Source organism: Hippoglossus stenolepis, chromosome 6 (assembly GCF_022539355.2).
Source record: "Hippoglossus stenolepis isolate QCI-W04-F060 chromosome 6, HSTE1.2, whole genome shotgun sequence".
NCBI classification, from domain to species: domain Eukaryota; kingdom Metazoa; phylum Chordata; class Actinopteri; order Pleuronectiformes; family Pleuronectidae; genus Hippoglossus; species Hippoglossus stenolepis.
In genome coordinates this window covers 3,252,292-3,267,531 of record NC_061488.1, presented here as the reverse complement: position 1 = coordinate 3,267,531, position 15,240 = coordinate 3,252,292, and the positions used below count along the sequence as shown (strand labels likewise).

At 41.9% G+C, this 15,240-nt stretch overlaps 2 protein-coding genes across 3 annotated transcripts; one reads left to right on the top strand and one right to left on the bottom strand.

Moving 5' to 3' along the window:
* The first annotated feature begins 4,750 nt into the window (after window positions 1–4,750).
* irx7 (iroquois homeobox 7) lies at window positions 4,751–6,340 on the top strand. The gene is made up of 2 exons (XM_035159009.2): window positions 4,751–4,987; window positions 5,323–6,340. The coding sequence occupies exons 1-2, from the start codon at window positions 4,778–4,780 to the stop codon at window positions 6,091–6,093; spliced, it is 981 nt and encodes a 326-aa protein (XP_035014900.2). The 5' UTR covers window positions 4,751–4,777; the 3' UTR covers window positions 6,094–6,340.
* Window positions 6,341–8,377: 2,037 nt separating this feature from the next.
* Window positions 8,378–14,058, bottom strand: cd40 (CD40 molecule, TNF receptor superfamily member 5). 2 transcript variants are annotated; one of them, XM_035159006.2, is made up of 9 exons: window positions 13,916–14,058; window positions 13,321–13,402; window positions 12,035–12,157; window positions 11,806–11,952; window positions 11,426–11,519; window positions 10,472–10,530; window positions 9,858–9,953; window positions 9,705–9,730; window positions 8,378–8,965 (listed from the first exon to the last, which is right to left on the bottom strand). In XM_035159006.2, the coding sequence occupies exons 1-9, from the start codon at window positions 13,985–13,987 to the stop codon at window positions 8,672–8,674; spliced, it is 993 nt and encodes a 330-aa protein (XP_035014897.2). In that variant the 5' UTR covers window positions 13,988–14,058; the 3' UTR covers window positions 8,378–8,671. The 2 variants fall into 2 exon arrangements, with proteins under 2 accessions (XP_035014897.2, XP_035014898.2); XM_035159007.2 differs by having other exon boundaries at window positions 9,705–9,727.
* Window positions 14,059–15,240: the final 1,182 nt, after the last annotated feature.

The following is a 15,240-nucleotide window of genomic DNA, read 5'->3' as shown; positions in this document are numbered from 1 at the left end:
AATCAGACCGAGGCGGAAAAACCGGGTCCAGCAGGTAAATCCACAAATGAACAGGGTACAAAGAAAACCTGACTTTTTGTCAATGATGTTCATATGGCCTGACATCCCATAATCAAACATTTGTCTTGACAAGCAACATTAGAACCCACCCGTCAACTTTAAAAGGGAAAGACAAAAAAACAAGGAACCAAACAGAGGAAGAGGAACAGAGGAGGTTCCCTCGACCAGAGCAGATGAACAAGTCACATGCACAGAACAATCCTAAATAACAAAATTCAGAATTTTGCAAGTATTCATTAAACTAACTTTAAACTTTGCAATTATAACTTTAAGAGAGAATCCAGATTGCAGCGTCCTGAGCTGAGGACACCGGCCTCGCTGCTCGTGTTGAGGAGAAACCTGCAGCCGAGGTGCAGAACCTAACAAGCTCCTCTGCAACAACGAGCTCGACAGGGCCCGGCCCCTGGCTGAGGGGTCCTGGGGCCCCCGCACCCACCCACCCACCGGGGGCCCGGCACAGGGAGACACCAGCAGCTGTCACACGGGCCCATCACGGCCTCAGCAACGCCGCCTGTCACTCACCCTGTGGAGGGCTGTCAATCAGGCTGCACCCAGGAGGGAGCTGGGAGGCGGGCCCCTGCCCGGCCCTAAACAAAGACATACTTTCATTTGCAAGCGGTTCCAGTGCCACTACTATTTTGAAAGAATGATAGAGTGGTGCTGATAAGAGTAATGACAAAGGACAAAGAGTGGAAGGGGGTCTGGGAAGAGGGGGTCTGATAGTAAAGAGGTGGGAGCGCTTGATAACATTCACACTTTGCTTACATCTCCCCATTTGTGTCGGGGCCCCAGGAAAATCCCATTAGAGGAGAATTACAGATCTGCACGGAGACCATCACATTCTGATCGAGGAGATTTGGATGAATTTCAACTTTCTATCATGTTTATTTTCCCCTTTTAGTTCTATTTAGACACTATAAATAAAACAATAGTTAAAATTAACAAGCATCCTCTTTTAATTCCGCTGTATAGACTTTAAAATAACTTGCTCCTGCAGCTCATGAGTCTCTGCTTCCTCCTCGTTCTCCCCGAGTGCTGTAATAAAATAAACTAACAAGCAAAAGGTGTTGAGGATTTTGTGGATTCTCCTCGGGCTTTTGTCGTCTTCTTCACACCTATCTATGAACTATTCTAATTGCATGTTAAGTCCCTTTGTCAGCTCGCAGGTAGGGGACGGCCTGCAACCGCGGTCACACCTAAACCCATTGTCCCGGCCCGTTCATTGGCCTCGTCTAATGTCGCGTTTCACATCCAAAACCAGGCTCCTGCTCCATTTAACAGTCTGCTCGGGATATTCAGGGGATTTAAAGAAAAGATATAAAGTGCAGCCAATCTTTTCTCCCGACAGAAGAATGTCTCAGGTAGTTTCCAGAGACAAAAGATAATTTCATCCTCTTTGCTATCTCGTGTCGTTATCTCCTCGGGCGCGGAGGACAATCGTCTTCCATTTGGTCACTTTTCTCTCTCCTGTAAACGACTGACATCCTCACAGCAAACAGCCCGAACTCGACCTGTCGGAGCAGGACCAACACCTGCATTGTGACGGAGCTGCCAAAAGAGGAAGAGAATGAAAAGAAGTCTACAAGACGGACAAAAGCTGCCGCCCAGAGCTGTTTGTGTTGTGAGATGTAGACCAGTGATGCCATAAGCCTCCTTCTCTTTGCACTCCGCTCGGCCCCATTGTTGCTCTTGTACAAATTTGCTTTAGGCTCTGTGGACCCCACCCAAATGAATTCCTCCCTTCCCTCCACCTTTGCCAGTTTTTATCTGTGGCTGGTATCTCTCTCTCTCTCTCTTTCTCTCGCTCTCTTTCTCTTAGCATTTGATTTTACACCATCTGCAACAAAATATTTAAAAAGTAATCCTATCAGGCTTAAGTAAGAGGAACAAATCAGGTTAAACAATTAATCCTTAGGTTTAAAAAAAAAAAAAACGGTATAAAAATTCCAATCACAGCTTCTCACAGCCCATCAAGTCAAATCTCAGCAATTCAATTTTAGAGGTTGAAGCATTATTTTAACTATTTCCCCTTGAAAAATGACTTAAACAATTATTTTAATATCAAAATATTGGCAAATTATTTTCTGTCATTGGCATAACGGACAAATCATTTCATCTGTGGTCAGCAGCGTTTCCCACGGAGGAAGAACTAACGACTCTGACGCGGCATTAAAAATATACGATTCACACCAAAAAACAAACACTGTGACTGACTGATAATATTTCTAAATATAAATGAAAGGAGACAAACTTCAAAGTGATAAAGAAAATCAGTTCTCCAATATCTATTATTTCTTTTTAACTTGAGTGAAGTTATTATCACCACGTGGTGAAAAGGCTCCACTACAAGTTAAATTCACGATCATACCAAGTTAATGCACCAGCAGCTAATTTTAATTCAAATACTCTTACATAACTAATCATGAAATTAATATAACTTATTTATCACGTAGAAATGTGTATGCTGAATTTTTTCATTCTTTACAGTAATAACAGGTTAAATCGCAAATTTAACTATAGCTGTTAAATAAATGTATTGAAGTAAAACTACTATAATTGCCACTCAAATGTATGAAGTAGAAGTTTAAAGTACTCCCGCTGTAAAATAGTACTTTTCTAAATTCCCACATTCATTATTTTTTTTCAAAGTAAATAATGAATTAATGTTTCATTGTAGAAATTGTTGTCTGCACAACTCTTTCATTTATTTATCAAGAGAGATTCAAATCATTAATATCGAAGCATTACTTTGAGATATTGGAGATTCCCATATCAATCTATTTTTTATGTCTCTGTGTCTACAGCTCACAAACAATATGCATTAAAGTACATGAATGCAATGTGTGTGTGTGTGTGTGTGTGTGTGTGTGTGTGTGTGTGTGTGTGTTACAACCTTCATCGAGGTGGAGTCTGCAACAACTTCAGCTAAACCTACGAAACTGGCAGCTTGAATTTCAACACAACACATCTGCACAGCCGACGTCTGCAGGCTCAAGACTTCTGTTTCCAAAAAGTATGAAAAATATGTAATTTTTTACAAAACAAATGTATTGAAGCTGAGTGAAAGTAAATAAAAAGAGTTACCAGGCCATTATGTCATTATATTGTAAATTAGGGCTATTAGAGCAATGTGGCCAAATCAATAATTATCACGATAAACGTCACGTTCTTTTATTCCAGAGAAGGACAAAGCATTGATAAACAACAAAACATTTTACAAATCTGAGTTGGATCAGTCTTCACTGTGTTGGACTTTTGTTAAATTGCTATTGATGCAAATTAAAATTGCTACATAATGAATTCACATTTTTTGGGGGTTTGCATAAAATACAACAAAAACAACTCAAACTGTAAATGTTGTGTTTATGTGTTGACACTCATCAGTAATACCTTCCCCACTATTACCTCTGAAAAGCAGCAGCTATCAGCAGCAGCATCACTGTGAATATAATAATTATCAGAATGATGAGAGATAACAGAGGTGAGCTTCCTTTGAACACACACACACACACACACACACACACACACCACACACACACACACACACACACACAGGCTCCACTGTGTGGCTCTTTTGAAGGACATGAAGGTGGAGGAGGAGGAGGTGGGGGGGGATAGTGGAATAAGAAGTGTAATCTTCTCCTCTTATCTCTAACAACCCCCCCATCCACACACACACACACACACACACACACAGACACACACAGACATTAGCATCTGTTATCTCACAATTATCATATACATTAGTCAACACCTGTTTCACTTAACCTCGTTTAATTAGGGCCATTGAAACGCGGCTCCTCGCTCTAAACAAAACCTTCCGACATGTAAAAGGCCAGTTTGTTGTGCTTCGCTCGATAAATTAGCAAATAAAAAAAAGCTCCGAGGCTCATGAAGCTGAATGAAAACCCGTATTCTCGTGTTTGTATTAAATACGCAGTGAGAGAAACTAGTGGGAGTGGAACAAATCTCGCTCGGTGACTTTTACGCGTGCGTAAAAAAAAACAAAAAACTGCTTTGTTTATTAGCGCGATTTAATGTTATTCAAATTGTTAATTCAATTCTCCGCAGTGCAGATCTGTAGGTGATGAAGGAGCAGCAGCGGCAGCAGCGACTGGCAGGACCTCGTTACCTGAATTATTCTAATCTGTGCGCTTAATTAGCGCCAGACAGGAGATGTTGTAAATCTCACACCAACCTCTGGTTTCATCCTGCGCAGTGAAACCGAGCGAAGTGAAAACTATTAAAAACAACAGCGTGGAAACACATCAGAAAACGAAACTTGGAGTTGATATTAACCATTTCTGTAAAGTTTCAGACTTTAAAATGCAAAAAGTTGCGCGTCTTTGATTCGCTTCCCAGCAGAAGAGGTCGCGTTTGAATTGAAACTCCGCAGAAATCAGTGAGTTGCGATAAGTAGCGAATATTCAGCCTCTCCACGAAAACGCAAAAAGGAACAGCGGAGGGCTTCTTTGATGGGATTTGTTGCCAGTGAAAGCTGCGGGTCTTTTGAACGTAGCTGTCAGTCAATACCAGTGGGACAACCCCCCCCCCCGTCTCTCAGCCCTTCTCCTCCCTCTCCTCCCCCTGCACGCACACACACACACACACACACACACACACACACACATGCTGGCAGCTGGGTGTATATATAAGTGGATCCAGGCGCTTGTGTTGCCACTCACTCGAACCTACGAATAGCTGGGACGCAGGAAAGATGCCCGCATCTCAAACTGGATTTGGCAACTTCTTCTTGGAGCGGAACATCAGCATGCCCACTGGATATCAGATCCCGATGCTGGGGAGCGTGCACCAGCAGCAGGCCCAGCATCTGGCAGCGATGGCAGCTGGGATTCCCTTAGGATACTCAGGACTACAGGGATACAACTTTATCCCATATCCGCACCACAGGCACATCGCGCACATGGTGAGTTGTTAAATCACAGAATTGTTTTACTCCTAATATGAGGATCTCAAGGTCAACATGTTTGTAGAGTTCAATCTCCAGTGGCTGAACAATAAGAGGAGGCACCAACCTCTTCTTCAAGATTTGACTCTCGCAAATTGAATTGTGTAGAAATGTCTGCAAAGAAACTTTGTCAGAACTAATAGGAATTCGTTCAGATTGATTATCTTTCCGTTATGTTTTGGTCAATAGTTCACTCACTAAGTTGTGCGCAGTGAGCCGCCAACTCCGTGCGTAATTACGCACAAGCGAGATTCCCTGGCTTGCTTCTTACGTTTCTTCTCTTTATTTTCCAGACCAACGGTTTCGACTTGAAGGCCGCATCTCCCTACCATCACGCGCTCCTGGCCCGGGGGGGGCCCTTCTACCCACCTTACCGTCCGGGTGCAACCGAGGACCCCGGCAGGGTCCCCAAGGTGGCCACGCGAGAGAGCACCGGGGCGCTCAAGGCCTGGCTGAACGAGCACCTGAAGAACCCGTATCCGACCAAGGGCGAGAAGATCATGCTCGCCATCATCACCAAAATGAGCCTCACGCAGGTCTCCACCTGGTTCGCCAACGCGAGGCGACGCCTGAAGAAGGAGAACAGGGTCAGCTGGGCGTGCAAGGGGAAATCAGACGAGGAGGATGAGGAGCAGGAGGGAGAGAGCGACGAGGACGACGGTCCCCTGGAGAAGTGTCACCTGGATGAGGAAGAGCCTCAAAGCGAGCGCGCAGACACCGAGGAGCGCGTGCAGGGCGCGTTGGACAGCTCGGCCCCGGTGGACGCGCGTCTGGAGATGCCGCCGCAGCCGAACCAGCAGCAGCAGCACGAAGACAGAGAACACGCACTTGTGAAGAAAGTTGAACAGAGTGACTCCGGTCTCACGCCGTCCGGGCTGGAGAGTAAAGACAACGTCTCCAGTCAAAAACCCAAAATCTGGTCTTTGGCGGAGACGGCGACTTCAGAGACTGTGAAGAAACCTCTGGAGCATATTTACCACCCGGCAGGGAAGCTGTGGGCAGACTGGGCCTCCAGGAACGGGCTGTTCGTGCCCGCGTGCTACTCCACTCGTGAGATTATCTGAGTGTCAGACTCAAACCTCCTCCACAGCTTTTGCACTTTACTCTCTCAGACCTCAGGGAACTCCTGACGTTTTGACACGAAATGAAATTCTGTATTTTTGTGAAACCAAAGACTTTGAACACGTTGTGTTACTGTAAATAAAATGTAGATGTATTTTTCCACCGACGACCTGTAAATTATGTTTCCTTTGTCTAATCGTGAAGAAATATTTTTGCTTAAATAAAATCCAGCTTCTGGTGATAATCGGACATGTTTTACTGCTCTGTATTCTCTACGAATTTAGGGTTTATGGTTTAAAAGCCTGGAAACCTAAGCTCAGCTGTATCGCAGCTGCAAATTAAAATAGATTTAAAAAGGCTTAATACTTTTGCTTTAGTATAATTCTTAACTAAACTGAGAGTTTTTAACTTATCAAACCCTTTATTTAATCTTCCAAAACAAAGAAAGAACAGAACAAGTCCAAAACTAAAAGACAAAAACTTCCGTCTAAAGCTTCGTTTTGCAGATTCGGGGACGAGAGGAAAAGAAAACGAGCTGAAGACGAAACAAAGAAGCTGTTCTCACTCGAGTTAAACTTCTGTTAATTCTAATGATTATTGGAGGTCAAAGGTTAAATCCGGGTGTGAGTTTAAGGTTCCTTTACAGATTCCAGATGCAAACTAACATCTGCAGGCCGACACATCCGGGCATTATTCACTAAATTCACCATTAACACCAAATGTAAAAGGCATAAATCTTAACGTTTATCATCACAGACTTCTGGGTTTTATATCAACAATATTATGTGGCCGGATTTTGAAAAACTTCCTTTTTGACTTTCTGGTTCGGTTCAGGAACTGTGGGGGGGTTGTTTTTTTTGAGCCGAGTGATCCTTGACATTAAACTTAAGGAAAAGAAAAGTTTTAAATCCTGTGTGAGTGCAAACTGAAGTGAGGTGTTCCTCTCCACAGGTACGGATTAGACCTGTCGGGGTGTTAGTGATGTTTAGCGGTAATCAAAGGGATTCCTCTCCATCAATCACCCAGGTTGTTCCCATGTAAATTCAAAGGGCCGTACCTCCATTAATCCGGGGATAATGAGGGGGGGGCCCCTGGGAGAAGCAGGCCCTGCAGAGCCGTTGTCCTCCGGGGGGGCCAAACCTTCTCCATGCAAATCCCTTCAAACAGAAAACACACAGAGAAGATTTATTTTCCTCACAACAAACAGGAGATCAGGCCACAAAAGAATAAAGAGGAGTGAAACTGTAAAATGAGGCCTGATAAAAAAAAACTCCTCATATCTCCAGTGTCAGGGGCCAGATGGATGCGAGTCTGCAGCGACCCCCTGAGGACACCGAGAGGAACTACATCACAGTTTATTCCACTCATTCTAATTTGATTCCAGTTTTAATTGGTGAAGTGAAGGTAAAAAACCACGTGTGCGCTAAAAACAGCGGGAATAGTGATAGAGGTTTGGTCCATTAATCAAAACACAGCTCATGGGGGAAGTTGCACGACTTTTAAACTCTGTCCCTCGCGTTTCAAACACATGCACACACATGAGTCACATAGTTTTTAGATTCAGTGTCACTTACACTTTCACAGTTTCCTGTCCTGCGTGAATAAAAGTCCGTAAATCGTCTCAGAACGAAGAGGGGGGGAAAAGACGCTCCTGCAAATCCAGAGCTTGCCCGAGAATTCTCATGTTTTTAAGTTTTCTTCGGTATTTTACGAATCCAAAGACAATTTTACGAGAACATTTTGGGGGGAACTGTAAGAGGAACTGCTTGTGATTAATTCGGCTGACGTTTGGTGCCAATTTGCTACAGTGGATTCAAACACGGGGTAAAGTTTAGGGGCAACATTACACTTCCGGCTTTCATCCCCCAAAGCTTCATGGGAACTGGTGGATTGACCAATGGCAGCCAGTGTAAACACTCCCTTAAAAAACAGCTAATGGAATAGATTTGACCGCAGAAGCTTTTAAATCACATGACATCAGTTTTTTCACCTTCTCACAATGCAAACACAAGAATTCAATTTTTTTTAATTTTGTATTTTATCTGTCTAATCACCAAATTAACAGTTGGTCCCTGGTTCTTTTTAACTTGTGATGGTTTGGAAATAAATTGGCTCAATTGTATTTTGGTGCTCAATTGCCAAAGTGGAAACAAACACAGGCTAAAGTTCGAGACTTTAAAGATAACTCGGATATTGAAATTTCCGAGTTCCGACTTCCAAGCGCACGGTGCATGGGCCAAACATGGCTGATGTTCATGTGGTAAACAAAGCAGAGGAGGGACCAGACGCCATTACACACTTTATTAGTGACACTTTTATACTTGGAAACACATTCTAATACACAAGAGGGAGAGAACACGTGCAAACTGAAACACAAACACGTGTAAAAACAGCCCATTAATTACAAAACACACAAAACCAATACATTAAAGTCACGTTGCATGCAACACTCTAAAATCTTTACACTACTGCAGCAGTTTCAATTTCATGGTTGACACTAAGGGAAATATATTTACACAAGGAGAATTAAGTGCAAGTGAAATACGAGTCGTAACATTTACATTCACATCTACAAACTGTTCAGAATGAGGATTTTCCGTCCGTGCACGTCTGTGCTTCTGTCTCCTGTTGGGGCTGGATTGAGCCTTTGCCCCTCTCCTGTGTCACAAACTGTCCGTTCTCACTGAGAACGGCCTCCGACAGCAGCTCGTCCCGCTGCTCCTCCAGGTTCTCCTCCGGTATCTTCGTCTCTTCTTCCTCCTGTGACGGCCGCGGTTCAGGATCCTTCTCGATCTCGTTGACCTGAGTGAATAACAGCAGGCAGGGTTCCCTCGGTAAATTCTCCCGGTCTCCGCGGCACGATTCCAGACAGCCCTACCAGAGCAAAGAGAAAAAGAAATAAAGAATATTACAGATTCAGTTGTGGAAAGAAAATTCAAGGTTTACAATTTCACGATCACAAAAAACCTGCTTTACTTTTTTTCAGGGGAATCTCGACTTTATGGTTCTGCATTAGTTTGAATCCTCTTCCATATTAACACGCCTGGAGATGCATATCACGTGACCGCTCACATACACTGGTCGGACATTGACGTGATGTGAATTGATGCGTTTTCAAGCAAAGACGTAGTAACGTGGACGAAACCTCAGTTAAAGGTCATTTAAAGGAACAGTTTGACATTAATCTAACACGTTAATGTCCATGTGTCAAAATATGAGAGAAATATAAAGCCAGGTTTTTGATTTTCATAGCTTAACAGACTCGAAACTGGCAGAAACAGCTACTTTGGCTTTGTCAAATTAAAAACGGGTTAATAAATAGGTGATAAAACATATATAGTTTGTGAGCTTTTGAGGATTTAGCAATTTAAGCAACATGTACCTGTGTCCACCCACAGGCCTGGATTCTTAAAAAAGCTTAGAGATATAAAAGTGGCATCAAATTTCTCATCTAATTCTTTGCAAGAACATGAATAAAGTGGGAAAGTAACAATACAATATGCAGCATATATCCCTCTCAGTAAATTGTTTTTTTTTTTGTTAATAGCTGCACTACTCTGTTACTTTTAAATTAAACACGAGGCAACAAAAGAGGAAAGAGAATCAGATTTACCTTTGCCCTTTGTTTTGTGTCTCCTGCTTTAACCAACACAAAGGAAAAGAAAGAGAACATGAGAACATGAGAACATGAGAACATGAGAACATGAGGTGAGTTACTGACACGTGAATTCATTAAAGATGATATAAGAGCCCCAGCACAGCTTACCTCTGCAAACACAACTTGCGAGTACAACGACAATCAATAAACTGCCAATAACAACAGCGGCTGCGATCAGACCTCCTTGATGCCGCAGACTTTTCTCTGCAAGAACAGAAACAGTAAGAAATGAATTAATACAAATATAACGCAAAACCTTTAGTTACTGTAAAAACAAAACCAGAACATAACCATGCTCAGTGTAGCCACTCGAAGGAATACTTCAGGAAAATATATATATATATATCTTTATAAATGTTTAAATGTGCCACCTCACAGTTTTGGGGTGTCAAGGTTACAAATACTGTTAAAAAAATTAATTAAGGCAGTTTGAGAGAGTTATTTATCAAGTGAGATTTGTTTAAAATACTCTTTTATAAACTTTATTTGTCATTATCATTTGTCATTGGAGAAAAGCTGAGTTTCAGTCTGCGCTCAGTAAGTTGTGTGCAGGTGAACTGAGTCAAACCCACAGTTAAAAACCACAAACCAACACAGATGAACGGTCTCGTCACCTCGGAGGTTTCGTTTTGAGTCACACAAAAAAAACCTCTAACCACACGGCTGCAGGGCGCTGTCAGAGACACACGAGAGAAGAGCTCGGCTTCCTGCACGGAACTCACCACAGACGATGTCAGATACGTGGGTTCCCTTCTCTTGGACGTGGAATCCACTCTCACATCTGCAAAACAAAACAAAAATCACACACAGTTAAAGGAGAATTCCCGGGGTTTTTTTCTCTCGTGCGAAATGAGAGAAAGTGTTGAGTGTTGGTGAGGATGTAACACAACAGGTGTCTGTGGCGCAGGGTTGATCTCACACTGTGGAGACCTGCCTCCGACAAACACTGAACATTTTTTATCCCAGACTCAAATGATCAGTTAACCCACGGAAACAAAGTGAAGATTTGACAGGATTCTCTCAGGTGTTCCTAAGATCACACGTTGTCCTTCTTCTCCAAATTTCTAATCAAATTCATCCGAGAATCAGAGTGAACGCTTGTGCCAGATGTGGTGAATTTCCAGATGTGTGTTCTCTATGTATTATTTAAGCAAATCAGAGAGGTTTCAGTCCACTCGTCTAACACAGACGTCAAACTGCTTTACCCCTGACTGGCAGACTGGAGTTTAAAACTGTGAAAAACAAATTTCACCTTCATGTAAATACAAAACTCTCCTGTCCACCCGACAGGAAAATCACACAATGTTCACTTTTATGTCCTCTAGTGGGCGCTACAGGAGCATCAAGGGTCAAAAGAATAGACTTAAGAACCATTTTCTTTTCCTCTTCAGTCTACCCATTCATAAATATGACTCGTTGACATATTTACTATATATATTCAGACTATTTTAAAGTGGAAAAATCCATTCTGGGCAATAACATGAAGCCACTCTTGTAGTATTTATAATTTTTTTGCTTTATAACAAATTTTAAACTTGTTTTTGATAAATTTGCACAGGTTTTCATTTCATTGTACCGATTTCTTTAGTGCAATAAAGGCTTTTTATTCCATTCTACTCTATTAGTAGTTGTGTGTTCATACGTGTGTTTCATGGCCGTGTGACTGTATCACTCACTCTGTCCACTTCGTACACACACTGTCCGACGAGGTGCCGACGGAGAAGGAGCCTTCGGGGCAGCTCTCACACACGGTGTCCCGGGTGTGGTTGCCTGAAAGCCGAGCGGCAACAAAGATTCATCACGTTGCAAAGACAGATCCGATAATTTGGGCATTCTCTGGAGTTTCTCATTATTCGGATGGATCTCAGTTGATGATGACGAAAAAGCAAAAAGAATGCAAATATCTAGAAGATGGTGAAGAAGACGTAAAACAGAAACTTGTCCCTCCAGAGATGTTTCTGCTGCTGTGTTCTTAAATAAATAAAAAGACAAACTCCAGAGACAGCTCTGACCCAATCACACGGACGTCTCCAGGAGTTGTACGATGATGTCTTACCTACGGATTTGGCCCATTGCCCTGGTTCACAGGTTGTGTGCGGCACACAGGTGACGCACGTGACACTGGAGCAGTGGAAACCCGGCAGGCAGGTGCAGGTGCTTTCTTTCTTCTTGCTCTCTGGCAGGGAAACCTCCAGGTTTTTATCTGAAAGAGGAAAACAAACACTGAACAATCGTCCCTGGATGTTGTGTTGTGACCGGAGCAGGTTTGTGTTGTCGGGTCTTACTCGGGTCGCAGTACGGCTGACGTTTACACTGGGAGTCCCTGGTGTATTCATCCTGATATTTGTGGGGTCCACACTCTGCGCACTGAGGATCGGAACACGTGCCGAGAGTCAACATCTTTGTGCCTGAAACACACAGTGAAACGCTCCAGTGTTTGCAAACGTGTGACGGGGAAGAGGAAAAGCAATAGTTTGACATTTTGGGGGATAAACCCTTCTTGCCAAGTTATCGTTCTTCTTTGTGATGATCACGTTTGTCTCATAAAATTCAGAGCTGCAGCAGAAACAGAGCAGCTGACCTGATTCTGACAGCTCCGCTTACATTTATCAAAACATCACGTCTGGTCTGTTTGAGCTGTACAAGAGCGAAAGTGAAAACAAGCTATTGTGGTTGTGCACGAGGTTATAAAGTATGTTACTGCTTATTTTCATGGTTCAGTAATATCGTTATATGTTTCTATGAAGTGATAATTAGTCATTAAATGTCAAAAGGCAACAGTGGTCATAAAAAAGTCCAACCAGAAGTCCATAAGCCAAAAGATAATCAGTTCTGTAATTTATGACATATAAGTGTTAAACTTTATTTATAGAGCACGTTTCAAAAAAACATGTGCTTCACAGACATTTTATTTTGTTATAAAATTGTACTAGAAAATGATTAACAGATTTTAAAAATCAGAATGTGTTTGTTTTTGATGATTGATGGACTAATTGTTTGTTTCCCACATTGACCAGAGAGACACCATCAATCCTCTCATCTAACAAAGGATTGTGTTTGTTGTTTGTTGTTTGACCTCTGGCGGACGTTTGTTGTTTGTGTTCATCACACGTGACTGAAAGTGAAACCAAGGAATGAAAAGAAAACAAGGAGGAAAACCAAAAGCAAAAGAAAAAGTTTTTTGGCATCAATGGTGACACTGTTCTTGAAAAGTGATGCTCATTTGATGCTTGTTTTAAAATAGTGGAATTTTCTAGATTTACACAAAGATAAATGTAAGATTCAGACAAACGGAGCGACACGCTTCCGTAGAAAGATAAACATCCAGGAATCATCTTTTCTGTGTTATCGTCCAATCCACTTGATGTTGGTCAGGCAGAATAGTTTCCCTCAAATGCGTTAAAACTGCAGATATTTGTGTTGAAGGTACATTTACTTTTAGAAATTTGATAACGAATCTAATATTGAAACCAGGATTCATCTAAGAAGAGCCATACAATCCAGTTCACAGCTCTGTTTTTACAAATTAAACTGCAGCCTCTCTTTTAAAGGTGTGAATGACTTAGTTTACCTGGAGCACACATTGTGCAGCACTGGCCGGCCTGGTCATACTGGGTGAGGGGGTCACACCGGGACACAGCAGAGGTCAGCATCTGCAAAACACAAGCAGCATGAAGCAACATGAAACTACGGTTTGGTGGTGGTGGGGGAGTTTCTCTGTGTGCACAGTTGGTTCACTTCCTCAGAGATTACAGTGGGTGGAAAGTCCCAAACCTTTTTTACCAACCGTGAACTCGAGGGGGGGGACTCAGCATCAGCGACTCTCTGACACTTCTGCTCTAAAACGTCTCAATCTGTTATTATTGCTGCTTCTTTTCAGCCCAAACTCACGCGTGTTCGTGTGAGAGCAGCGTCAGCTTGGGTTGAAAGCGAAAGTGAAAGTGAACCTAACCGTGACTGTGCAGCAATATGAACACTTTTAACATCAGAACGAGCCAGAAACACAACGTGGGAGTGAAGTACAGATAGAATACGTTGAAGCGCAGAGAAATAAAGGAAACACTCGCCTACACGTACACGTTTACTGTACATGTGATAAAAACCTGGTGGCAGAGATCACACGTCACAATAAGCAGTTTGAAAACAGAATCCACCAGTTTACTCACCATCATCTCCTGGCACACCATCACCACCACCACCACCACGAAGAGACGCATGTTGCTGGTGAGTCGCAGCATTATGTTGGTCAGACGGTCTCACTGTGTTTCTGCTGCCTTCACCTCCTTCTGCTTTAACTGTGCAGAGGGAGGAGCTGCACCCAGGGAATCCCCCCCACCCCACCCTATGTGCTCTTGTTTTTTTGTTTTTTTTACTTCTTATTCTAACTTGACCATTTCCTGTAACTTCCACCGTGAAGCTGAGATATTCTGGCCACTGAAAAAAAACCCAACCCAAAGACCAGAGAAACACACGTGGTTCATTCAGTTCACTGGAGTTGTGTTGTTTATAAAGTCACAATTCACACACAGAGGTTTAGATTCAAGGTGCAGGGGCATTTAGAACAACACAACATTAAAGACAAATACATGTAAAATCAATTTAAAATAAAAAAAAGCACAGTTTAAAACCCATTTCAAGCCCAATTAAAGAGTTAATAAACTGGAATAAAGGAGGTTTAAAGAGTTAAAATAAATAAAAATGATAACATCTGTATGTATACAAAATATTCAGTAATAATTTAAACAAGCTAAAGGAGTAAAATAAAATATATAAAATGGATAGAAATGTGTAAAATAATAAAATGAAAATATAATAAAATACCACGATGGTGTGACCTTTTAAAATAGTTTAGTTTATGACTCTTGTGAATAAAAATACTATGAATGAATTCCTAAGATCAGGCAAGTTTAGGTGAAAGAAATCACTGATATTGTGTTTGAAATATTTATAATACTATATTTTTAAGTGTTAACATTTACCTAATGTATCAAAAGCAAAATAAATATTTATTATTAGTGATGCATGGACGTTGAAGCAGCTATTTACTGTCGCTGCATTGGCTGATTTACAGGGAATTCTAAATAGATGTTATTTACTGTCAGGTTGTTACGAGACTATTACAACATCTTGTATTTAATTAAACCATTTGTCTCTTTCTAATGTAAAATCTTACGACACAAAGTGGCTGCTAGAAAGCTCGTGGGAATCTTTTATTGATCGGGATTTATTGTGTCCATTGTTCTCGACCACTTTTCATCCGGCACTGAAACTCCTCCTGTTGAGGGATTCCCCACAAACTATTTGCACAGTGGTTTTCCCACAATGAAGATGGAAGTGACGACACTCCTCTGTCAACTTCACACAGACTTTCAGATTTTCTTTGCGATTGTATTCAGGTGCAGCCAAAAAAGCAAAAGCTCTTATTTTCTCATTGATAGAAATTCTGTGTCCATATATATAATAAAACTATTTTATATGAGAGGAGTCAATT

Excerpts from the sequence above, each read along its gene's own strand:
- irx7 (XM_035159009.2), top strand. The coding sequence starts at position 4,778 with ATGCCCGCATCTCAAACTGGATTTGGCAACTTCTTCTTGGAGCGGAAC. Across the intron at positions 4,988-5,322 it reads ACAGGCACATCGCGCACATG|ACCAACGGTTTCGACTTGAA; the intron begins GTGAGTTGTTAA and ends TTTATTTTCCAG.
- cd40 (XM_035159006.2), bottom strand. The coding sequence starts at position 13,987 with ATGCTGCGACTCACCAGCAACATGCGTCTCTTCGTGGTGGTGGTGGTG. Across the intron at positions 10,531-11,425 it reads GTGTGTACGAAGTGGACAGA|ATGTGAGAGTGGATTCCACG; the intron begins GTGAGTGATACA and ends TTTGTTTTGCAG. Across the intron at positions 8,966-9,704 it reads ACACAAAACAAAGGGCAAAG|GGCTGTCTGGAATCGTGCCG; the intron begins GTAAATCTGATT and ends TTGCTCTGGTAG.